Genomic DNA, 26,903 nt, shown 5'->3' on the forward strand with positions numbered 1-26,903 from the left:
TTCTGGTTAATTGAGGAACAATGAACGGATATAAAGGGGTTTCCTTATTTTACCAATAATACCTATGATATTTTAAATACTCGCCATTTATTGTTTATTTTGTTAGTATAACATTTATGCATTTGATTGAGTTTTCTGTGATTGAAAAATGTGTTTTAAATACTTAGCGTGGATTTTGTTTATTTAGAGGTGACAAAACATGAATGATGAAATGTAAAAATTGATGTTTATTTGTTATGTTCCTTTATCTACAGTCAATTCAAATGTTTATCATGTTTGTTATTTAAGAAAAAAAATAATTATTAAGGAGAATAGTGTGTTCGGCATAAGAACTGAAAAAAAATTGTAAAACCAAATACGTTTATGTTTGCATGTACCAAAATGTTCTCTACAATTTTCTGCTGAATAAAGTGAATCATTAAAGGAATTAGTGCTATCTAAATGTATCGTAGAGTTATAGTAAAAATGGCAATCAATCTTTGTAGAATCTATCGCAAAATGGCCATTATTTTAAATCGAAATTCATTTTCATGTCAAATGATGCGAATGAAAGGATTCTAAAGTTTTTATTGAACGATCGAAAGAGTAAATAACTACGAACACTTTCAACGTTTTCAGTCGGGTTAACCCGTAAACCATCTCAGTTTAAGGAGGCATTAAATCGCAACTCAAACAAGAACCGTTACACTGAAGTTAACTCACATATTGCTTTGTGTCACGAACGCTGAAGCGAGCGCACGGACGTCGGCTAACCTTTGCAAGAGAGAGACGCCTGCTTCGGATTGGAGAATACGAGTGAAGGGTGTAAAAGGAGAAAAACTACGTCGCTAAAAGTGAATGCGGTCGAAAGCCACGCTTATTTCATCGTTAAGTGCATGGATTTTTTTTGAGTACTGTGAGTGCTTTAAGAAGTGGAAACAATGGGATGCAGGGTAATTAAAGTATTCCCTTAATCGCAATAATCAAATGCGGCTAGGGGAACTCCTGATCAGATTTCGGCCATGATGTCACATAAAAGCGCAAAATTCGGCTATTCTAAAAAAAAAACGCAAAATTTTTCAATATGCTTATATGTATAGTGAGTATATTTATGATTCAAATTTCAAGCCTCAAAAAAAAAAAATATATTTCATTAAGTTTAAATCTATGTATGTAGTATGAATTTGATTCAATCAGTTAATCAATTGAGTTTTTTTTTAATTAAGCTGTACCTTTGTTGGATCGGTACTGTTTTTACGGTGTATATTTTTTTTTAATTTATCGAAAATGTATTTTCAATGTTATGCAGAACTCTACATTAACTAAAGATTTCTCTACCTACTTACAAAAAACTTACCCGTCAAAATGACATCACACGATACTATAAATTAAATCCAATTATGTAACATGTACACAAGTGTTTTTGTCATGTTATTACTTATAAACGAGTTTACACAACATCTGGTTAATTACGGACAATGTAGTGTGTGGTCGATGGGCTGTGACATCAGTAATTATGCTTTTAAAGTTGAATCAGATACCTAATTGATCAGACATTAAAATTCGTGGCTTGTGTTCGTATTATGAGGCTGACGTTCGATTGCCTCGCTCAAATAATTCAATTTGTTTATAATTAAACCATGATACTCGAAGGAAATTCAATTATTAACCTTTGAACTACTTTATGATTAAAAATAATTTTTGAATGTGTGAATAATAACTGGCGTTTTTTTTAAATAATTTAACGTAAGTTATCAAGATATTTAAGTCACATTTTCATAAAAATATTGCTGAAAATAAATGCGTTAACTTCGGTATGAAAATGATGGAGTGTCAGCAAACATCGACTCCGGTGTATCGTTCAATGATTGTTTCCTGAAAATCTTTTATTCAACCATTTTATCGGTAACGGTACGAGGTAAATAGAGGTGTATTTTTACATTTATAAGGTTATTGTAAGCGAGTGGATAAGGGCTGGCACAGCTGCCGCCCCGATCCGCAACGCTCGAGGGTAGGTGCTAAAGTGACAACACGTGTTTTTTGTGATCCTCATAATTTAATTAAAAAAAATATCAATTTTTCTATAATAAAAATCTATAATACATATGTGTTAAATTAAAAAGTTTGCCTACCAGTGTTCCTACAGTTTGTCCTGCTTTATTTATCACTTTATCACTTCACTACACAGTCAACATAATGGAATCTATTAAGCAATCCATGGAAGACATGACTTCTATTTTCAATAAAAGAATGGCTGATTTCCAACTGGAGCTCCAAAATAATCACAATCCACCCGCCAGCAGCAGCCCTACATCCAAACTTGCAGCTGAGTTTGAGTCTTTCAGAACCTTTGTCATTTCATCGTTACAATGTCTTCAATCACAAATTGACATGCTGTCTAGACTTCTAGATCAACAAGAGATGCGGTCCAGGAGGAAGATACTTCTTTTTCATGGTGTGACTGAATCTGATAAAGAGGACTTATATGCCACCGTCTCTAATATAATATCGCAGAAGCTTAACATATCCAGTATTGATAAAAATTCCATGGTTCGCTGCAACAGATTGGGTCAAGTTAGTGGTGACAAACCTAGACCAATAGTAGTCAAGTTTTGTGACTTTCGTGTGCGAGAAAGTGTTTGGTCTGCAAAGACTCATCTTAAGAAATCCGGCATAACTCTTTCTGAGTTTCTAACTAAAGGTCGTCACGAGGCCTTTTTGGCAGCAAGGGATCGCTTCGGTGTTGCTAATTGCTGGACCCGGGAAGGCTTCATATATATAAGACCAAAAGATGGCTCCAAGCATCGTATAACTTGTCTTTCTGAACTGGAGGCTATCCCGTCTTGGGTCCGCCTAAAGCAAAGGGGGCGCAAAGTAAGGACTTAGAAATTTTTTGATCCAAAGTGAAAATTGTATAGGAATCATAAAATACTTAGGAAAATTTTATTCAAAACGCTAAAATAAGCATGTTTTATAGAAAAAACTTTTTCTCTAAAATCAAAAATGGCCGAGATATTCGCCCTCAAAGATTGATGGTTTTCAAGGGACTTAGAAAATTTTTGATGGAGTTGGTGTCATTATAACACCTATTTATTATTGTTTTATCGTAAAGATTACGCTAATATAAGCATATTTTATAGGAACAATTTTTCTCTAAAATCAAAAATGGCCGAGATATTCGCCCTCAAAGATTGATGGTTTTCAAGGGACAGAAAAATTTCGATGGATGTTGGTGTTACTATAACACCTATTTATTATTGTTTTATCGTAAAGATTACGCTAAAATAAGCATGTTTTATAGAAAAAACTTTTTATCTAAAATCAAAAATGGCTGAGCTAATTGACTTCAAAGTTGGCAAATTTCTAGCACTTGTAAAATTTTCGACGAATGACTTTAAATCGGAGCGCAGAACACGTCCGCACAACCTAACCTAACCTAGTGACTTTCCCTATTTCCTCATGTCTTTTTTATATTGTGTCAGACACTGCCTTAGCTCCGGCGCTACGGGAAGTGCAGCCCTTCCGCCCTTGCGTGACAAAGCACGGTCGCCCGTACTCCGCTTCGCAGCTTCGGCTTGTTGGTCGCCTTCGGCGACCAGCCTCAGCCGCTCCGCTCCGCACGGCTCCCGAGCTTTGTCACGGCGGGCGAGGGCTGCTCTCCCTCCGCGCCTCCGGCTTTTTACATACACTCTAGGGGTAGGGCAGACAAGACCACGTGGAATCGGGGTTGACAGCTTCGGTTCTGTGGCAAGTCTTATGATAATGCAATGCTTATTTTAGCGTAACGTTTTTTAGCTAGATTCGGACTTTCGCAGCTTAATATTGAATACATAATATTCCATCATTGAAAAAAATTACATTTTACAATCCGTCATGTATCTTGATAATTATCAAGTTTAGAGAAAAGTTGCCCCAACAAAACATGCTTATTTCAGCGTATTTATTACGATAAAACAATAATAAATAGGTGTTAATGATACCAACATCCATTGAAAATTTTCCAAGTCCTAGCTCCCTTGAAACTCTGAGGGCGAATATCTCGGCCGTTTTTGATTTTAGAGAAAAAGTTTTTTCTATAAAATATGCTTATTTTAGCGTAATATTTACGATAAAGCAATAATAAATAGGTGTTATAATAACACCAACATCCATAGAAATTTTTCTAAGTCCCAGCTCCCTTGAAAACCATCAATCTTTGAGGTCGAATATCTCGGCCATTTTTGATTTTAGAGAAAAATTGTTCCTATAAAACAGGCTTATTTTAGCGTAATATTTACGATAAAGCAATAATAAATAGGTGTTATAATAACACCAACATCCATCGAAATTTTTCTGTCCCAGCTCCCTTGAAAACCATCAATCTTTGAGGGCGAATATCTCGGCCATTTTTGATTTTAGAGAAAAGTTGTTCCTATAAAACATGCTTATATTAGCGTAATCTTTACGATAAAACAATAATAAATAGGTGTTATAATGACACCAACTCCATCAAAAATTTTCTAAGTCCTGCGCCCCCTTTGCTTTAGTCCAACCCCGTCTTGTCCTGTGGCACCAGTCAGTGCTACTGCACAAGCTTCCAGGAGCCATGAATCACAGAGAGATGCAAAGACAGTTCCTGGCGCTAGGACAAAGAGGCTTCTTAAAGGGAAGTAAAGTTGGTACATAATATTTTGTTGTAATCACTTTTTGTCAATGTTGCTGCATGTTTACTACTTAAATTGTTTACATTTTTAGTTATAGCTATTAGTTTCTTATGTCAAATGTCTTGCCTGTATTCGTTACCTATAAGTATTATTTAATTAGTTAAGTTATATGAGGTGTTTTAAAACTTTTCTCCCGCTTTTATTTTATTGTTTACTTGTTACCATCTTGTTACCCACTTTTAGCTTTATATTTTAAGTCACTTTGATTATAGTTGACATTTGACAGTCACAATTCACAAATTATAAATGTCGCTTAATAATTCTTACCGAGTACGAGTCTTTTTGACTTACAATATTGCCATTTGTATATTTTATATTTTACTTTATAATTATTATTCTGCTTTATTTTATTTTAAAGTTTCATTATTACGACTGTTTTAATTTATACTTGTTTTTGATCTTTTATTGTTATACGCTGGATGGTGCAACTTTTGTATAATTTTGTTGTATTTTATAGGTAAAATTTTATAGCTGTTTTATTGTATTATTAATAATTATTATTTATTTATTTATTATAAGTATTGAAGTAATATACATATATATTATAATAATATATATTAATAACACTTATTTATTTATTTAATTGTCATTATTACACATAAATATTGAAATGTCTCTTAACAATAGTATGAGCAGTCTTGGCGGTTTTGAATCTCTCAGCTCTTCCGAGTCCAGCACTGATTGCAGTTTCCACAGTGCTTCTCCTTTTTCGCTAAATACAGCATTATCCTCTACATTTTACAATTCCAAAAAACACTTTAACGTCGTACACATAAATGCTCAGAGCATTCCGGCACATTATCCTGATTTCCTTGCATCCTTCGATTGTCCCGAGCTCCATGCCATTCTCATTTCCGAATCCTGGTTGAAACCTTGCCTCCCCTCTATAGCTTACTCCCTTCCCGGTTTTCAACTCATCAGAAATGATCGCCTTGGCAGAGGTGGTGGTGGGGTTGCTATTTACCTGCGTTCACACATTCCGTTCACTTTAATAAGCGCCTCTTCCCAACCCCCATCCCATGACGAGGCTGAGCATCTTCTTATTGAGATTTCCCTTTCCCATTCCAAACTCCTACTCGGTGTTTTTTACAGCCATGACCTTACTGTTAACTTCTTCCCTTCCTTTGACCTTCTCATCGAAAAGTTTTCTCCCTCCTATGATCATGTCATTTTTATGGGCGATTTTAACACCTGCCTTTTAAAGAATGATCATCGTTCCAAAAAACTACTTTCCATTATTAACTCTTATAATTTCCATCTTCCTCCGTTAAATCCAACTCACCACTCTCCAAATTCACCTCCTTCCCTTCTTGACCTCATCATAGTTTCCTCCCCTGATCATGTCTTGAATTCTGGGCAATTTCCTGCTGACGGATTCTCTTGTCACGACTTATTATTCCTTTCCTATAACATCCGCCCTCCTAAACCCAAACGTAAAGTCATCATGCAGCGAAACTTTGGGGGTTTGAACAGAGAATTGCTTTGTAACGATGCGGAACAAACCGATTGGTCAGTCGTAGTTAACGCTTCGTCAGTTGATGAAAAAGTTGATCTGTTCAACTCGCTAATTGTTCAGCTTTTCGACAAACATGCACCACTTCGTCCAGTTAAACTGAAACATCTTCCCGCACCTTGGCTAACTAACGACATTAAATCTGCATTAAATAAGAAAAATCGTGCTAAAGCAAAACTGCGGACGGACAACTCCGATATCAATAGAGAACGGTACAAGGTAATTCGCAATCGCTGTAATACTATGTGTAGGGATGCACAACAACGCTACATCCATAAAACTATTGAGAACGGTGAGCCCGCAAAGGTTTGGAAATTTCTGAGATCGTTAGGGATTGGCAAATCGTCTCAAACCTGCAGTATTAATACAAATATTGACTTACTAAATAACTTTTTCACTAATGCTGCAGTTAGTGTAGATGCAAATACCAAATCTCACACACTACACCATCTTTCATCAAAACCGGTCCCGAACCTACCGCCGTTTAATTTTAGTCAATTCACTGTCGATAATGTTAAGAGGAGCATCTTGTCCATTTCTTCGAAAGCCGTCGGCAGTGACAGTATAGGTCGTGATATGGTTCTCCCTATCCTTGATGTTGTAGCCCCTATCTTAACTCACATCCTTAACGTATCCATATCCTCTAGCACATTTCCCAAAGCTTGGAAAGAAGCCTTCATCATCCCGCTTCCAAAAAAAGCTAATCCTTCCGCTTTCCATGAGTACCGTCCTATATCAATACTACCTTTCCTTTCTAAAATCCTAGAACGCCTTGTTGAACAACAGTTACGTTCATTTTTGAATAAACAGGACTTATTCAATCCCTTCCAATCCGGATTCCGTCCAGGCCATAGCACGACCACTGCTCTCATTAAAGTCACCGACGATATCCGCCAAGCAATGGACAACAAGCAGCTCACAATTCTTACGTTATTAGATTTCAGTAACGCTTTCAACTCGGTTGATCATGACATTATGCTAGGTTTGCTTGCTTCTCTTAACATTTCATCAGCAGCTATTGAATGGTTCCGTAGCTTTTTTCAGGGACGCCGGCAACGTATTAAAGTTGATGACGTTCTGTCGTCGTGGTGTGACTTAAGGGTCGGTGTCCCTCAAGGTAGCGTGTTGTCACCAATCCTTTTCTCAATATTTATTGACTCAATTTCCTCAAATTTAACTTCTCCCTACCATATGTATGCAGATGATTTGCAAATTTACTCACATACAGCCATCTCGGGAATTTCAGAAGCTATACAACAAACAAATGCTGATTTAGACACTATCTCTACCTGGTCCCACAATTTCGGTCTCACTGTTAACCCGTCTAAGACCCAAGCTATCATAATTGGTAGCCGTAAAATGACTGCCAAGCTAGACTGGAACAGCTTACCAAAGCTTATTCTTGGTGGATCGCACATTCCATTCAGCGAGTCTGTCAAAAATCTCGGGCTCCATCTTGATAAGAACTTGTCTTGGAATGTGCAAATAGAGACATTACGGAAAAAAATGTATGGCGCTGTAGGTTCCATTCGTCGAATCCGTAATTTTCTGCCCATTCCTACAAGAGTAACGCTTGCTGAGACTTTACTCCTTCCTATCCTGGATTATGCTGACATTTCCTACCCTGACCTCTCCGAACAACAACTTGACTCCCTTGAGCGACTCCAAAACGTATGTATACGCTACGTATTTGGACTGCGCAAATATGACCATGTGTCCGAATTCCGAGCCAAGCTCAAGTGGCCTCTCATCCGCGTCCGCCGGAATGCTCATATTCTGCATTTATTGTACAAAATTCTATTTGATCCCAAAACCCCTTTTTACCTTAAACAAAATTTCAAATTCCTGGGTGAAAATAGCCTTACTCTCCGTTCCTCTAATCTACTCACCTTAAGTATCCCTTCCCATAGATCCAATTTCTTCCATTCTTCCTTCACTGTGTCTGCAATCAACCTCTGGAACTCTATTCCAGAATCGATAAGACGTGCTCAGTCAATAAATGTATTCAAGAATGCATTAAAGCAATATTTATCGCAACCAGGTTCGTAACATATTATAATATATCTACTTTATTTATTTGAATTTATTCCTTGCCTATAATTTATATATGTAGTTCCATAAGTATGTTGATGTTCCTCTTTAAGTTCGTATGTGTATTTGTGTAATATATATGAATGTATGTATTTATTTACGTATTTATATGTGTATGTATGTATATATATTTGTTTTTAGTTATTACTTAATATGTATCTATTTATTTACATATGTATTATTTATGACATATTTATTTATTATTAATTTTATTCAATTTTAAAGCATACTATGTATCCAAAATATATTGCACCACCACCATAAAATATGTAATCCTTTTGGTTTTTCGGGTTGTCTGGCAGAAATCGCTTACAGCGATAAGACCGCCCTCTGTACATAATATTATAACTTGTATGATTCTTTTTTGTTATCTTGTATTTTTGTGTGCAATAAAGAATTTTTCATTCATTCATTCTTTCATATCTATACTTATATTATAAAGATGAAGAGATTGTTTGTTTGTTTGAACGCGGTATTCTCGGGATCTACTGAACGTCCGATTTGAAAAATTCTTTCGGTATTAGATAGCCCATTCATCGAGAAAGGCTATAGGCTATAAATCATCACGCTATGACCAACAGGAGCGGAGCCACGCGAGTGAAACCGCGGAGCGCAGCTAGTGTACTGTGTAGTATATATATAGTGTCGAAACAATGCATGCATGCACAATGGAAACTTTAATATTGTAGAGCCAAGATAATTTCGTCTAATGTATTTAATATGATTTAAATCACAATTGATATCATTTCCTCCTCCTTAGAACACTTGAAAAAGGGTTAAAATTAAAAAAGAAAAGAACAAAATTTTCAAGGCAAGTATTCTAACAAAAGTAAGTATTTCTCGTGTAAAGAATAAAATTATATGAATCGCAATTCACCTTTGACACCTTGTCAAATATAGGACACTTTCTATATTTAGCCTGCGAGATAAAGAATGTTGATAGTCTATTTTAAGGACAAGGAATGTTGATACATTTGAAAAATATATATCTCTACATAGCTTTTTCATTGCGCTCACAAAACATAAATTTTTTTACAAGAAGAATAATGTACCAAATATTGAATAGCTGAAGTTCACGGCGCAAAATGATCGTGAATATTCGTGTCCCTCATTAAGACATGAATTATGAATGGCAGGCATTATCATCCATCTGTGGAGAAGGAAACAACCACGATTGTTATGCAGATTGTAGCCGGACGTCCACGGTAAGGGTATTCCCACGATAGCTTGTAAACAAATATGCGATGCCAGTAACTGCGTTCTCTTTGCTTTGCATACGATTATATTTTATTCGTGCTTTTAAGCTTAGTTTTGAGACTTGTTTTCAGATAAAATTACTTCAATGTTTGATGATTTTATTTAATTTAGTAATAAGGCTATAAAATTTCTTAAATGCACCAACTTAGTGTGTTGAAATTTAATACAAATTTATGAAACAAAAGTGAATGAATGCATTGAATGACATTAGTATAATGAGATGAAATGTTAAAAGTAAATATTTAAGTCCCAATGTTTCCCTTAAAACCGAGATGAGATAGTATCCCCGTAGTATTTAGAAGGTGTCAGCGATAAATCCATCTGTGCTGTCACTGGACGCACGAGCACGGTATATAAATGTATCTATAGAGTAATTTCCAACGATTTCCTTTGAGTATTTGTATAGTGAGCACTTGAGATGCAAACTGTGACATCGAAGCTGTAACACTCTTGGGACACTCGGATGTGTACACACGCCTATATTAGGTTATCGTGGCTCTATCCCAGCTCGTTCGTAACAGTCTCTTTGACAAATATCCGATTTTATTCTACGAATATCCCGTTGGTGACATTTTTGTGACACACATTTTAGTGTCTTTAAGATCTATTTGTGTTTAAGGGGATTGTATAATGAATATAATTTGCTGTTTGGTTTGAGTCGCGAGTAGTTTACAATGTTTGATTAAAACTCTTTGTAAGAGGTTTCTTGTTAAATATTATTATTGTTGGGTAAGGGATGAATAAGTCACTGTTCTAAGAAACTGTGTTATTTTTAATTGCCACTTAAGTATTTCATACCGACACATATTATATAAATACTAATCAAACATCATCGACGACCAAATATCGGCCTATGTACCAAAATATTTCCTTTTATTATCCTCAAAACTTAGCCTGTCTCAATGAAAATTATAAAGCGTCGGGTAATTTCGCTAATGCATGCGGTTACACACTATCTAGATCGTTCTTGTATACTCTGTGTCCGAAGGTACCAATTACGTGGGACAGACAATATTGCCAGACCTTTCGAGAATTGTATGCGCCATTGTTACTTAATGTGACATTGATGAACAATGAGGAAGGTGTTATGTGTTGCCATTTAAGAAAATATAAAGCTAGCTGCTCCGCGCGGTTTCAGCCCCGTGGCTCCAATACTGTTAGTCGTAGCGTGATGTTATATAGCCTATAACCTTCCTCGATAAATGGACTATCTAACACCGAAAGAATTTTTCAAATCGGACCAGTAGTTCCCGAGATTAGCGCGTTCAAACAAACAAACTATTCGGCTTTATAATATTAGTATAGATTTATATTGTTTCATAATGGTAATAAAGTTTAAGCTATTTGAAACGGTTCGTATTTTTCGTATTATAAGACATGAAGGTCATAATTTTAAAGTGAATGAATACCATAGTTAGGAGCTCAAATTATTTATTGATTTTAACCGTTGTAATTTTACGTTAAAGGTAGGAAAAACGTAACCCTGTATGTGTAATTGAGTGAACTGTTTGTATAACTAACCGTATGCGTGTATTCGTAAATTATTTGTTTTTTAAACAAATAATGAATGTTATGTCCTCCTTATTTCAATTTAACACCAATTAATATAGAAGGTTATCTTTTTATGTATATCTAGACAAAACATTTTTATAAAATTTCAGTTACATGTCGGGGCACGCATAACTTTTTGCTAAAATTTATGTAAAAGCATCACAGTAAAAATGCACATCAAGTGTGACTATGATTTATCGTCATGTCACTCCTCATACATTCAACGATAAATAAAACACATATTTTGTACGTATGTATATCATTTATATTTTATACTTCGCAGGCATTATTATACACTCGTTACAAGGTCGTTATACAAAGTGGCTGATGACATTAAATAAATAGAAAAGGAATGTATAGACAGGTAGTGTACATAACAGACATCTATAATAAGAGTCCTAAATTATTAAAGGAAACACAAAAAGAAACATGACACACTGAAAAAATAACATTAAATAGTCCACTGTGTGAAAAATCTATCACAATCTTATCTTGCTTGTTGAGTGGTAAAATTTTAATCAAATAAGGCAAATGAATGTAAAAAATATACACATGTTTTTTTTAAAAATGAATGGATATTTTTGTAGTATTTTCGTTAAATTAATAAATTAGGACTCTCGTTTCAACTAAATCTACTAACGGTAAGGTTTTTGTTTACTGGTGACGGTTCATCATTCAACAACAATAACTATAACAATAAAATACATGTTGCTCTATTATTTGATTTATTATATTCAATATACAGTATTAAATTGTATATATACCTATAGGTACATGCAAAATCTATTTTAAAACTTAATATTGTTCCAAATATAACTTGATTTATAATTAATTAGGCATTTATTAAACATAGTTTACACAATATAACGTGACTCTACATAATTATTTACAAGCACGATAATAAATGAATTAGAAGAAACAAATATTTAAATAATATCATTTGCAAATACATTAATATTAATCCACATATAATTTTACAATAAAATAAATATGCAAGCAGGTTGAAACTATAATAATATGTTATGGATTTAATCTGTTCAGGGCATTCTATGCGCCTAACGATATTGTTCTGAGTCAAAATTATTATATTATCGACGATAGTAATACGGCTTCCTTTTTAAACTGCACAACATATACTAAGCATTTTACATTGCTAACAGCTCGTTTCTTAAATGATTCAATGTCTTCATTATTTATATTAAATTTAACCATTTACACTGGCACATTTTATTTTTACAAGCACACGAGCTTAGTCATAATTATATTGTACATCACACATACATAAACGGCTATGCACGATTACTTTATATTATACAGTTAAACAAGAAGATGTTTTAAATTCGTTACGTGTCGCGTATGAAAAACATGTTTGGTTTTACCCAAATAGCGACGAAAATAAGTTTGGGATATATTATGCTGAAATTTCGTTCGATGTAGCATTAAGTTGTTTAGAAAAGTTTAGCACACAAAGGCTACGGCAGATATTAAAAAGATTGCATGTGGAGTGGCGCGGTACGAGGCGGCGGGCGAGGGGCGGCCGCCCAAGAAGTCCGCGTCTTCGGCCCGGTGACCGCCTTCCCGCAGCGGGCCTTGGAGACTGGACCGAACGTCGTTTGTCTCTACGTAATTTGTTTCCGTGTCTTCGACTCTTGACTTGAGATATGGTAGTTCCATTTCTAGAATAAAACGTTTTTTTTTATTTTATTGAAGCTAAACTTTGCTTTGTTATTTTTACAATCCTCTGCTTGTTCTTTTCTATTAATAGCCAATTGAAATACTTGTATCTCTTATTGTAGAACTAAACCTAAAGTGTATTGTACTACTCATTTACAACTATTGTCACGCGACAGTTTTGAAGTTTATCACGACGTTTACAAGACTTAGAAGAAGTAAGGTATACTTACTATATAACCTGATAGTTCCTTCAGCGTCTCCTATGGAGTTCTTGGAAATGCACTTGTAGCCGCCCATATCGGTGTCTTGTATGTTGCGAACTATGAGTCGCATCTGCACGCTGTACGCTGAACTGTTGATCTCGCTCATTTGATATTTGTCGTTTGTTATGATCATCTCACCTGTAGATGGGATAGACGTATATTAGTTTATTTGCTCTCTGTATACTGTTAAAGTATTGATTTTTAAGTGATTGCTCTTTGGTTGGACAAAATAGGTACCATTTACTTTATCTTTATTTTTTATAGTATATTACAGTCAACCTTTCAATCAACCATTACAGACATTGTATCAGTTTGCAGTTTGAGTTTGGTATTTTAATATAAATTAATTTTAATTTGAAATATAATTAATTATCACATTTATTAACAACAATAGAGTAGGATGCAGTAGGATCTCTACTCAATGTGTTAAATATTAATACATTATGTTGTTCCTCTAATATATTCAGTGATACTTATTCGGTATCTAGCCATTTGATACAGTCGTTTCCTCACCCTTATTCGATAGGACCTTTCCGATCATTTATATTCGGCCACATCCGAGCATTGTTCCGATATCGTATGAAATATGTTGTTTCGACATGTCATATGAACTATAATGAATTACTGCATAAATATATTTGCGATTCAGTACTTTGTATCCATTAATTTTATTATAATCGTTAATATAACATTGGCAGGTGCAAATTTAACGAATTTTAGGCGCAATTAAAAATGTATTTTATCGATCTCCTAATTATGGGAATAAAGTTCTAGTATTTATTTATTAGACACAAAAAAAAAATAGATGTCTTAATCGTAAAATAGATTTCATACTTAAATAGAAAGGTTTTCATTAAGATATTACTATAGAAAGATCTCATTCGAAAAGTGTACAGCGCTGAACGAATATAAAATATAAACATTGAAATAAAAAAATTAATCACAATGAGTACAATAAATCATCTTATCTATAGGACGTTAAAATGTGTAAAGAGTGTGCCGGTTGGGAGGTTCGCTGTAGTCGCTGGCTACATTATAACCGCGGTCGAGGGTCATGGTACTCGCTCTACATTAAAAATTGCTTGCATTCTTCTTGTCCCGTTTATTTTTGCGGACGAGTTTTATTTTTCGTTTCCACCGAACCACCGAGGCTTATTTTATTACAACGGTATTTAATTGGAATTTCTCGTTTTTAGGCAATATCCGTTTCATAACGGAATTCTTGACAATTTTTTTCGAGTCATTTTTTAAGAAGATGTTAATTTCATTTCTTATTATAATATGTGTTTTGTTACACGTGTTAAGAACAAAGTAATTAATGATTAATATAATGAGAATATACTTCTGTAATCTCGGATTACATAGTCGGGAAGTATCTTATTTTCTGAGAATTGTTTGAGGAATATTATTTTGCTTCGTAAGAATAAGATAACATTTTTCTAGTAGGAAACAGATATCTTGTTTGCAAATAAATTATTGTTTTTGAAACCTTCTAAATCCTTTTCAACGTTTCCTCTGTTTAAAAATGCTCACTTAAAAACGCAACCCGTAATTTATAGTCAAACAACACCACTTGGAGCAACTTTAGCAGATACCCGATGCATTAAAAGCACATTCGTGTTTTTGTCAACTATAAAAATGCTTGCCTTTGTTAGCTACAGTTGGTAAAATCATTTAGTTTTCTAATGCACATGTACAATTTGGCTTTTTGTGTATAATTCTCACACACGAGAAATTCATCCTAAACTAAAAACAGTGTATTTTTGATTTTAAGGTATTCAGTGTAGATGAAAAAATTAATAAGCTTTTAAAATTCAAACGTATTAGTTAATATTATTATGAATGTCAAATATTAATCAGGACCTAAAGATGATTAATTAGTAAGTCAAATACATGTAGTGAGGCCAGTAACCGGGGAGGTTTCGGCTTGAATTGACCACAAATCTGTGGCGCGTTCTGTGCAAGTGACACGTTGACGCTGGCCGCTTGCGACAGGCACGCCCTCTTTTGTTTATTACCATATAAATATATTAATATTCTCGTCAATGTGGTCATAAAATATATCAATCATTTTTAGAAAAACAAATTATTATTACTCCGAAAAACTTTTGGGGACACAAAAGCCTCTCCCCAAAAATTTACAAAAGGATCAAATAATTAATACGAGTCTAATAGATATGGACGTTGAGGAGCGTTCAAGTTTTTACATAAATTACAATAAAGTCTCCCATTAAAGTTGGAACAAAAGCACATCAGAAGTCCGGTTGCGACATCGGAGACGGGCCCACCCATTCCGTGTCCGTCGTAGCCGCCCTATAGCTTGTCCCATCTCGTCACAGCTATGTATTACCTAATTTAATTTGTAACTCACCACAATTTATAGCCCACAGAAGAGCCAGCCGGCCGCCCGACCGTATACCTATTTACATGCGACTATACACGGCATAAATGGCTTTTAAATAAACTGTGACCAGAGCAAGTGCAACCTATCAAACGTTTCCCGTTATTGAAAAGTGAATATAAAATTGAATTTTATTTGTTCGAATATTGTGGTATGTGAGAGTAAATATCGCGACTGTAGCCTAAAGCAATTTGAAGCGGGGCGGGCCAGCGGTCTTTGTTGCATATCGGGCGGTAATAGAATTTGGTTCGCTTTTTGCGCGGTCGGTCGCTCTACCCACGTAATGGCTAGCTCGGTTGCCTTTGTAACTGCATCTAAATCCTGCACTGCGTATCTGTCTGGTTATGTTTTATTATTACATTAGACGGTATGCATCAATGACTGGATTTTGCTGGTACTCCTACGTGAAAATTGAATAAGACAAGTTTTTGGTATGGCAAATGCAAATGCAGCCTTGTAAAAATATGAGTTTCTACATCTAACTGTAACACATTTGGAAGTTAAAAAAATAAATAAACGAAGAGAAATACGTTTTGACGGGTTTGAATCGCACAGAAGCAATTTGAAAGTGTGTCAAAGAATTCGTTGTGGCAAGTTTTATTCGTTTTGTCGGCTAGCTCGGGCAGCTGCGGTGTCGGGGCACACATGTCGCGGCCGCTGCGAGCAAGTAACGTAAATCCATTCGTAACTCGACTTTAGTGGGCTAGGCGCGTTCCCGCTCAACGCATTATCCGGTAATATCTATCGGTACTTGCAACATTTACATGTTTGCATTAACCGTATCTGAAAATGTCCTTCCACATTCCGAACGTGGCTCTTTTCGCATTGCGAGAACAATTTACTTAATACGAGTGCCGACCAGCGCATACAATTACACGTAACGTAATTAAGTACGGTATTGATCGCGTTTCATTTTTGGTTCGAGTATATAATTGTGTATAAATTTTAATTGCGGGGACGGTAATCTTCTTATGCTGGATGGCTGTATTTACTCTTAATGTTAATACAAAGTCTAGTATCTTTTTCTTTTAGAAATACTAAGGATTATAGCTATAGAATTCCGACCAGTTCTGTATTTCCACATTGAAGCTTTTCTTTAATAAATTATTTCATTACATTCATCTTTTATGTAATATAACGTTCTTTATCCTGCGCATTACACAGAAATAAAAACGCAAGTGAAAAGAAATACATTTTGTAAGTAGGTTTAGTGGGTCATGTATTTCTCAACTGCACCATTTATTTCAAATTTTTGACATAATAAAAGCAATTAATACTAGATCTTCGCACTTCATTTCCCCATCAAGGTTTCGTGTACATCTGTCACCTGGACACCAAACAAACAACTTCCATCCTAAGGGTGTCGTTATAATGAAAAGTAATGCCTCCGACCTTCCAACGTTTTGTTAGGTTAAGTGCCTTATTTGTATTAGTTAGCACGTATTTTTACAGGACGGCAATTGTTTTACTTTTTCTATTATTTTTTTGTAATTAGAAATGTGTCGTATTAATTTGTTCTTTATTCTTTGATCTTTTCAACATAATTAACTTACTTTATGCCGTTGTTTCAGAATAGAATAGGACACTCTGATGACCAATGTCGTATCTGCATCTATATAATTATATAAAACTCAAAGGTGACTGATATAGTGATCTATCAACGCACAGCCCAAACTACTGGACGTATCGGGCTGAAATTTGGCATGCAGGTAGATGTTAGGATGTAGGCATCCGCTAAGAAAGGATTTCCCGAAATTCTTGCGGGAATGGGAAAAAACGGGGATGCACGTACAAAGTCGTGGGCGGAAGCTAGTTATTAATAAATGAATTGAAAATAAAAATAAGTTTAAAAACATTGTTAAGCATCTAGTACATTATGTCACTGAGATAAAACTAAAATTGCTATTAAGTAGTGAGAAAACTTTTTTTATTTTCATTGAAAGATCTTTTCTACTAAAACTTATTTTATTGCGTTATCTGAATTCATGTTTAAAATTTTCTTTAAAGCAAAATCCAAGAATTCAAAGGATAACCAACATTCATTCTCTGATCTTGGTAACTAATTACTAATTAGTATTCGTTGCTAAATGTAGAGTTATGACAAAGAGATAACTAAATACACTTTTGGATTGAAAAATAACTTATAACGCCCGCGCCTGTCTATGATTTAATATCATCTTTATTAATATAAATATTTTTATTTCACATTTTCGTATTAAAATACACAAACTGAATTCCATTGCCGGAAGTTATTATAAATTCAGGTAGGAAAATTTTCAATATTTATAATTATAATTAGCATAATCGTATCAAAGTAAAATATCTTTTTGTTTTTTAATTAACCAGAGCACAGCTATATTTCACTCTGTCCCTTAATAATTACACAGCCGTTAATAACGTAACATTGACGCTGCATAATCAATGTCTGTATAAATCTTAAAGAATCTAAATGAAAAGCGAACACGAAAACATTTCATATTTTTCTCTTTAAATACGGCGATAAAAATGCTGTAACTTGTATAAGGCACTAGCCCTGTCAAAGAAGGATAGTAGAAATATGAAAAACGACTCATTTAATGACTACTTTAACGCTTTCAATGTGCTTTATGAATAATGAAATTAGTTGCTTATTCCGTTCTTGAGTTCCGTGCCTGAGACTTAATAAGCTTTATGAGTTACGACTCGTTCGTAAAATATCTCGCTGGCCTTTCCGTATATAATCACAGATTGTAAACCATTGCCTTTTTAATCTTTTTGATGTATTTTAATTTGTTACGCAGAATGATTAGAAATAGGCGTGAAAGTGGAAATGGAAGTTTGAGGAAGTATACCTAAAGGAAATCTTACCGTTTTCTCTTGTCCAATAATTGATAGCTTTTGGTGAGGCTTCGACGTGGCACTGCAGTGTTACATCCGTGCCCGTGGGAGCTCCCACAAGCTGATTTGGTACTTGCACTAATGGATGGACTGAAAAAAAGTACTAGATTAAAATCTAGCATACATATCACCATTTAAAATTGAAGTAAAAACTTCAGCAGTTAAATGTCACGAATAAAAATTATATTGTTTCGACGTTAAGCAACACTTAAAATTTTAAAACCTTTAAAAGCTTTTCATGATAGACATCGGCATATTAATAGTTTTAAGTACATTAATTTTAGTACACAAATAGCAAAATATAAACATAAGTGAGTGGTTTGCGGCACAGCACAAAGTACAATTAACCGCATACTACTATTTAATAAAATTTTCGCACGCAGTTTTGATGTTTACATGAATAAAATACGGTACATTCTGGCGTGGACCGTTTTGATACATTTTAACCGAGTGCGGTGCCGCGATTCCCATATGCTGAGGTTTGAGTAGCATTTTTGTTTACACAACTTTCCATTTGCAGTTGAAATGTTTGTGTGCGTGTGTTACTATGCAGATACTGCAAAAGGTTTTGCATTTCATATAACTGAACGTTTCTGTGCTCGCCGCAAAATATTTTAGCTGTGCGGGTTTTATTGTAATATATTTATTTAATTATTATGAGGCATAAAGAAGTAACCCATTCGGATAATTAGTAAGTACTTATGAATAAAATTATAATTTATATTACGAAAAATTATTTAATTTATTATTTTTTATTCAAATTAATACTTTTTGGTACACCGTCGAATGTACTCAATGCATTTCTATTTTAAAATTATTCATAATTAACTATTTCAAAATCTCTACGTGAATTGAAGCTTTGGAAACCATTTTATCAACAAAAAATAGGCGGTAGACCGGCAACTCGTGTCAAATGTCAATCCAGCCTACAATCGTCACTGCATAAAAGATTGCGCCTAGCAAAGTCGAGGAGGGAATTTGCGTAATAACCGGCAAGTGTGCACATTAGCCGCGCCGCTCGCGCATCGTGTTTGCACAGTTCCGCTACAGCACTTCGCGGGAACTCGTGCCTGTGTCAGGTATTTACTTTGAATATTATCTGAGAACTGGCTGCATTACAAATGTTTGTACTGAGTTGAGTTTTATTTGAGTAGTTTCGTAATAGTTTGTTCTCAATTAAATTCAAGTTTTCATGGTTTTAGTGTTTGCGGTAGGACTCGGTTATTCTCCAGTTTGCTCATATAAGTAAGTTTCTGAACGAAAGTTTTATTTTTATAAGTTGTGTTAAATTTTATTATTTTAACTGAGGTTGGGAAGTTTCAAGCGAATGTAATGTTTAAGTTTGTTTTAAATTTGGTTGGAATTGTTTTTACCTTAATAATTACTATTTAATTTTTACCTATTAACTCTTATATTAAAATTTTGGTATAGTTAAATACGAGAATATACATAAGATAAAATATTATTTTACTAACATAGAGCAATAGACTGCAGATATTATTTAATATCAATAAAAACAAATAATACTGATAAGTTTTAATACTTATAACATGCATAAATAAATAAATCATCCAATTTTCTGCAAGAATAACGATATCAAGAAAGAGCAAGTTTAATAAAAGCGGTGAAAAGTTAGGCGACGAAAGAAACGGATTATTGTACAAATGTAAGCAGTAGTACCGACATCCCTTAAAGCCTGTTTAGAGTGAATTAAGGAAAAAGGAATTTTCTCCATCGGCCTTAGATCGCAGCTTATTTGCGGTTATTCTCTTTGACCGTCGTTAAGTTCCTTTGGACGGCTTTTACGAGTTCGAGTGGCCAATTTAGCGAACAAAATCTGAACGATCAGAATTTTTGTTCTAATTAATAACTCGACCCAAAGAGCGCCATTAAGTAAACCAGACTAATCAGCTAAGACTTAACTTGTTTCGGTATCTATTAGCTATGTATAACGAGAGTTGGCTAAAATTGGGGACCGACTATTAACAAAATTTCTTATGTAAGTAGATTGGAATTCTCTACAGCAATCAAAAGTTAGGGCGAGTTTTCCTCGGGAAGGATTTTGCGCGGAATTCTTGAAGTGACAGTTTGATTAACCGAACAGTGCACACGCTTTCCGATTCCTTGCTGTTTTGTAGTACTGCCTTAGATAGCTATTACAAGAATTCGTTACTGAATTCCTCCTACTCAGGTATTTTATTTGAATAGTGTGTTTATTTATGTTGGTATCGGAGTAGATAAGAAAATTTTATAATTTGGGGATTTATGAAATTTGACTATTAATGTATGTATTAACTGATGGATATAATATTATAGGTACTAACAATTTTTCATCGATAAAACATAGATTGAATACGAAAGTAAATATTTACATATATAAATATAACAACTTTAATTAAAGCCTTTAATTCTAATATAAAATAATTTCACACCAAGCTTATACTCTAGAAAAATCCAATTAAACAGAAGCGTAAAAAATGAAAACGAGTACCTAAACACAATTTAACGTACCGTTAATTAATCTAAACAAGACGTATGCAAATTGTTAACGATTTGTTCACTTCGTTCTCGCAGTTTCTTTTTCTCCAACTAATTCAGCGCTCTTTTAAGGAGCTAGTGAATAAACTAAAAGAAATTTACCGCGTTACAAAGCACTTAATATTGCAAATGAAACTCCCGGTGGATATGCGAGGTGTTTCAGACCTGGAAGGTCCGCGCGATGAGCTGTTATCATTCGTTTTGGGGAAAGGAAATTTAAATTAAATATTTGAGGGCGTTAATTTTGTCTCCTCATCGGGCGAACGCAACGCATTCTTTGTAAAGTAATTAAGCGGAGAGGAAGGGTTACAGTAGTTTGTTTGTTCGGTTCAAATTACGTTTTCTATGAGCTAAGTTTTCGTATAACATTTGGTTTAATTTTTCATTAACAAATTTATTAGTAGGCAAGGTCGGTTACATTAGTAATTGTAATAAGTATTAGTATTGCTTTAAATTAAATAAAGATACACAATCTACATCAGATTTGACAAAGCCTTTAATTGACAGAAGCATATAGATAGCAAGATAACTTAATTTTATATTTAAACTGCTAGGTTCTTTGTTTTCTCTTCTGTCATAGAGCATTAAAACGATTATTAAAAAAAAACCCTAGTAATATTCTAAGTCACCCACAAACAAATTCAAATCATACTAATGTATTTCCCAAAGCGAGTAAACTCTCTATACATTATAACGCGACATTCTCATAGAGCTTTTAAATTTTAGATAAAATGTGCACGTTTTAATCTGTGTAACACATTACTTAAAAGCAAATCTTTGTGTACTCGGACCCGGGTTTAACTGTTACAGTTGCATAAATATTAGGATACACATAAATGTATTACCATAATGCAACTTTGTTTCATTTTACATAGTAAACAGAACAAAGGCTACGTGCGCAACATTTCTTAGCGTAAATAGAAAAGTCACGTTTGCACGGCTTACTTTTAAATCCATCTGTTTCTATATGCAAGCTGTATTTCTCATTTCTATTAACTATATTCAAGCTGCTCTTTTCATCGCACTACTGGTATAGCGGTAGATAGCGTACAATCCAATCAGACGAGTGTTTACATCGGAAATGCCAATAACAGAATGCAAATACCTACTGGACAACACGTTCGAGCGTCCGCTGGTCACCAGCAGCTACGAAAAACTTTTAATACACATTGAACTAAAACCACAGGCGGATGGAACCAATTCATGAATTTAGATCGATTAATTAATGTTGTTAATTGAAACGTTGCGCTACCATATTAGGAGCAAACATAAAAATCTGAACGTTTATTGAAACAATGTTACAAAAATAAAACTCATCATACAGATTTGATTCATAAAACATATCAAATTATGAATAGTAGAAAATTGAGGTAAAGCGCACGTGTTCGCATGGAGATGATTGAAAGCTTTGTCGATGTATAAAACAAAAATTGAATTTTACTCACATTGATTGATTACGTTAACATATTATATCGAATACAACCCATGAAATGCTTTTAATTTTAATAAATTTAATTTAATATCCAAATAAAATGCTACAATATCTTTGTATGATTGTTTTTTAATATTACAAAATAATTGATTGTCTGTTAACAAGCACTTAGCAGCGGCATTATCGCATCATGTAATCCACCTGAAACCTGATTAAAACAAATATTGTAGTAGGTTATTACGTCAAAATAATGGGGAATAACGTTGAGTACAGCTGTGGTTCGATGCACCTAATCACAGTTTCAAATTTGGGTAATGTTGTTACTATCGTCATAGTGAAGCACCATCCATGCAAATGGAAAGCGTACCTGAATCTAGCACACTATTCAGCTTCCAACTCAACGTGTAAATGAGAATTGATCGTGAAAGATAATATCCCACCAAAAACATTTTCATGTAAAATGTTGCCAAGACGAGCCCATATGACTCGCACTGTGAAAAAGTTATCAGATCTCATGTAGAGCCAAGCTTCTAACACTACACGCCCTAACTCTACAAGGCCTAACTTCACAAACTCTACACCTTAGTCAAAATATGTGGCTTGGCCATTTCGCTACATTCACATCGGCGTAAGGTGAAAAATTATATTAATTCACTGTTCATTACTTTTGTGTTATACAATAGTTCTTGTAGTAACGAACGGCCAAGCCACATATTTTGACTAAGGTGTAGAGTTTGTGAAGTTAGGCCTTGTAGAGTTACGGCGTGTAGTGTTAGAAGCTTGGCTCTACATGAGATCTGATAACTTTTTCACAGTGCGAGTCATATGGGCTCGTCTTGGCAACATTTTACATGAAAATGTTTTTGGTGGGATTTCATTTCTTTTTGTAAGTTGTTTGTAACAAAATTTTATTTTTCGATTAAATTTTTAATTTTTTTTTTAACAAGGAGTACCTATGCATATATATATCTAGGGGAACCAAGTTTTAGATTATTAGATTAGACCCCTAGCGTCATCAAAATTTAATTTAAAATTACAGGTCTCATACAAACTCCCATTCCCTAGTTTAAGGGGTTGGGGGATGAAAGTTACAAGTTTTATAATTTTTTTGTTGTTTGTGTGCTAATACTAGCTTACATACAAAATTTCAGCTTTCTAGGACATTAGGAAATACCTTAAGAATTTTGATGATCATCAGTGAGTCAGTGACGAAATTAGTGTTTTTTAGATATAAATAAAATCTGAAGTATAAAAGCTAATGTAATTAAAACTTAATATTTTCAATAAGTCCGCTATTGGCAATATATCCCGAAAATTTTGTTGATCTAGCATAATCCAAACCCAAGTTATGAGGGTTCAAAAAAACGTCGAAGCGCTTCGAGAAAAGGTAGGTAGGGCCCGTGCGCTTCGCTTGTTCGCTTTGCTCGTCTTGGCGGGGGCACTACCGTGCCCCCAGATTCTATCGCACACTGCCAAAAGAGAACATATTTTGGATTTAGTGTCAGTTAGATGCTGTTAGGAGGTAATAGGGAACTTGGTATTAATTTCGCTTCTGTGTTAACATTGTTAGTTAGTTTATTTGAGCGCTTGGTGGTTTATTAATTTGTAGTTTATTTGTTCCGTTAATTGAACTAGTAGTGTTTGAACATAATGCACATAAAAATACAAACGAGTTCTATTTCGTTTATAATGTATATATTTTATTTGTATTTTTTTGTAAGAATGTATATTCCCTCTCCATTAAGCCGACGTAACTAAGATTTCTTCACAAAACCCAACATCAAAGTCGTAGAAAACCTCTCCGTGATACATCAAACAATCCGCTGGAATTCAATAATGCTGAACATCGCTGCACGAGGATATCTTTAGCAAACTGATAGTCAACAGGGCACTAAACACAGGGACGAATACAAACGTCCCAGATCCGATTCAGATGCAAGACACGCGTCGAAGATGATACGTGATAACACGAAAATCTCCCAATTGCTTACGTGTTTGAGATGTCGGGCCCAACAGTGTTTCCCGACCAACCGAGCATTGAATAGCTCCAATATAAATTACCCCGGGAGATCAGGCGATAAGCTCGCTCGGTACTAGCTTTTTGCTCATCGGTACACGCAGGTGAGTTGATTTTATCTATAGATGAATTGATTCATGTTTTGAATTCGTAATGTAACGATTTAGTTCATCTCTCATCGTTTTCACTTATTGAGATTGAAATGGTCGTGTGGAGGGTCGAAATGAAATTGTTTTTGTTATTTTTTTCGTATCTATTATTTCAATCTACAAGTGGCTTAACGATATGAACAGCGAAATGGTTTGCTATACATTTTAAAAGAGTTTTACCGAAAGTGTATTTTAATAAACTGAAAAATTCATAGTTAGTTATTGACCATTTTTTTATAAATTACGACAGAAATAAAACTGTTCATAAAAAATTTATTCATAAAAATGAAGAACAATTACAGTTTAAGGAGACGCAAGAACTTAAAATCTAAAGCATGTGCTAGGCCTCAGACGATAATTACTTTACAAGGAGGCTCGCGCTCTCCACGTAAAAAGAAACGGTAATTTACTTACAGTGCACGTGGAGCATTATCCTCTTGCTAACGGACGGCGGCACGCCATTTGCCGCGATGCATAGATACGCTCCCATCTCCGAGCGAGTCACTTTCGTCAGGTTCACAATCTCGCCCTCCAGCGACATTACTGGGGAAATATGCGTATGTTAATTTTCATTTTTATGGAGGACTGTAGGTGCGACGTAATAAACACTGTCCGTTACATTTGCGGCAATTACGTCAAGCTGAACGCTGAAGGGATTTATGGAATAGGCATGAATTAGATGATCGTGAATTTTATAAATTTGGGACTCGTTGGGAAAATATTTTAATAACAATGCATATATATATGCATATGAGTTTAATTTCTAATTAGAGCATGCTTGACAGTTTTTAAGAAGACAATTGAAATTTGATAAGTAAACTTCATATCAAATTTAAAAGTTTATAAACACTAAAAAAAAAACAGCTTTGTCTCTTTTGTGTCTCAGTATTGAAAATTTTGTTGATATCTTGAATGTTAATCGAAGTAAAGCAGGAATCGTAATATTTATTTTGATACTAGAAGCAATTCACAACTGCCTCTAACTTCAATTTTTATCAATATAAAACGTTGAGCGTCCTCAAATGCGATGATAAACATTTATACGCCATCAACAGTAGTGCTTACTTTACATTCCGCCGAGGAGCCTCTGAAAACACTTCCGAACACTAGTAGACATTCTATAAACAAATGCGGTTACTGGTTCAAATTCGTACCGCTTCCCTGACACCTTGCCACCCTCGTACATTTACAACCATTATTCAAACAAGAGCATAAAAAGCTAGGACAATATTTTCAAAGGGAACTGAAGGGATGGAAGTTGATGGTTTAAAGTGTAGAGCTTTTGGCCGTTCGACGATGTCGCTTCGTTAGCAAACAACTTGAACAGCGACCTACTGTGGAGTGTCTACTTAATTGAAATAATTATAAAAGTTAGAGCATACTTTAAATATTCCAAGAGTTGTGAGAAATGAATTTATACGTAAATGACTAATTTTGGTAGACTTCGTGGTGGCTTTAAAAAATTGACTATTCATAAATGCTTTAAAAAGTTTACATGAATAACGTTTTTAGTTCTATATTAAAAATCTAAGGAGTCTTTAAGTCCAATTAAACATGAATAGAATTAAATATAAATATGAATAAAGCAACGATCTAACACTTAATAATCAAGTAATTTAAACTCATTTAAAAAAAATATATTTTAGTGATGCGACTCCAATGCATTTATGTCTCATCGCAGGTCGTTGTATAAACTTGGCCTGTCGATGTGTCATAAGTCAAGTGACTCTTGAGCTTCTAGTGCTTTCTTGCGTATAAATGTTTAAGTTCTTCATTAAAAATACTTTTAGAATTATAATTAAATAAATTATGTAAAAATACGTCATGTTATTTCTCCTGGCACATACTTCTTCATTATAATTTGTAATATTTCCTTTTTTTGTTTTCCTTATTTTCTGTTATTAGATTTCGTTACTCAATTTTATTGAAATGATTTCATTAATTAAAGTTGGCAATATACATTAATTATAATAAAGTTTGTTTTCCTAGAATCTAATAAGGTATTCATATTATCTGTATCTAACTTTGTTCAGTAGATGAAAAGCATCGAATGGAAGGATGGCGGAGTTAATTTGCATCAGTCTTCGAGTAAGTTTCCTCCATTCATTCGCTTATCTACATAATTTACGCTAGAACATTAAAAGCGACACGTTGTTGTCATCGAAATATGTTTTATATGGGGTGTTAAGGGACATTTCGCGACGAAACCTTTTGTACTGTTATAATGATTTAAGAGTTACTACAACGCGTATGTATTAAAATTCAGAAATGTGTAGTGTTTCATAACGGAAGAAATTACAATAAATTATTTAAAGGAATACTCAAAAAGTTTGTCAATAGTTGGACGTAACCAAATTGGTTAAGTCTGACAACGTTCGAGAATATTTGTTAAGAAATTGGCGCATGTAATAGATAGCCTGTATTGTTTCCCGCTCAGATTTATGGAGGTAACTTGTAA

The 26,903-nt window shown here is 34.3% G+C and overlaps 1 protein-coding gene across 2 annotated transcripts in view; it reads right to left on the reverse strand.

Annotated features, from left to right (window-relative positions):
• Positions 1-11,342: 11,342 nt before the first annotated feature.
• LOC123694763 (lachesin-like) overlaps positions 11,343-26,903 on the reverse strand; it is a 52,667-nt gene continuing 37,106 nt past the window's right edge. For both annotated transcript variants that reach the window (XM_045640335.1, XM_045640333.1), the window contains exons 6-9: positions 24,860-24,988; positions 18,280-18,399; positions 12,999-13,169; positions 11,343-12,770 (exon numbers count right to left, since the gene is read on the reverse strand). In XM_045640335.1, the coding sequence (XP_045496291.1) occupies positions 12,553-12,770; positions 12,999-13,169; positions 18,280-18,399; positions 24,860-24,988 (638 nt within the window). In that variant the 3' untranslated portion in view covers positions 11,343-12,552. The remainder of the gene's footprint in view (positions 12,771-12,998; positions 13,170-18,279; positions 18,400-24,859; positions 24,989-26,903) is intronic.

This window comes from Colias croceus, chromosome 1 (assembly GCF_905220415.1).
Source record: "Colias croceus chromosome 1, ilColCroc2.1".
Classification (NCBI taxonomy): domain Eukaryota; kingdom Metazoa; phylum Arthropoda; class Insecta; order Lepidoptera; family Pieridae; genus Colias; species Colias croceus.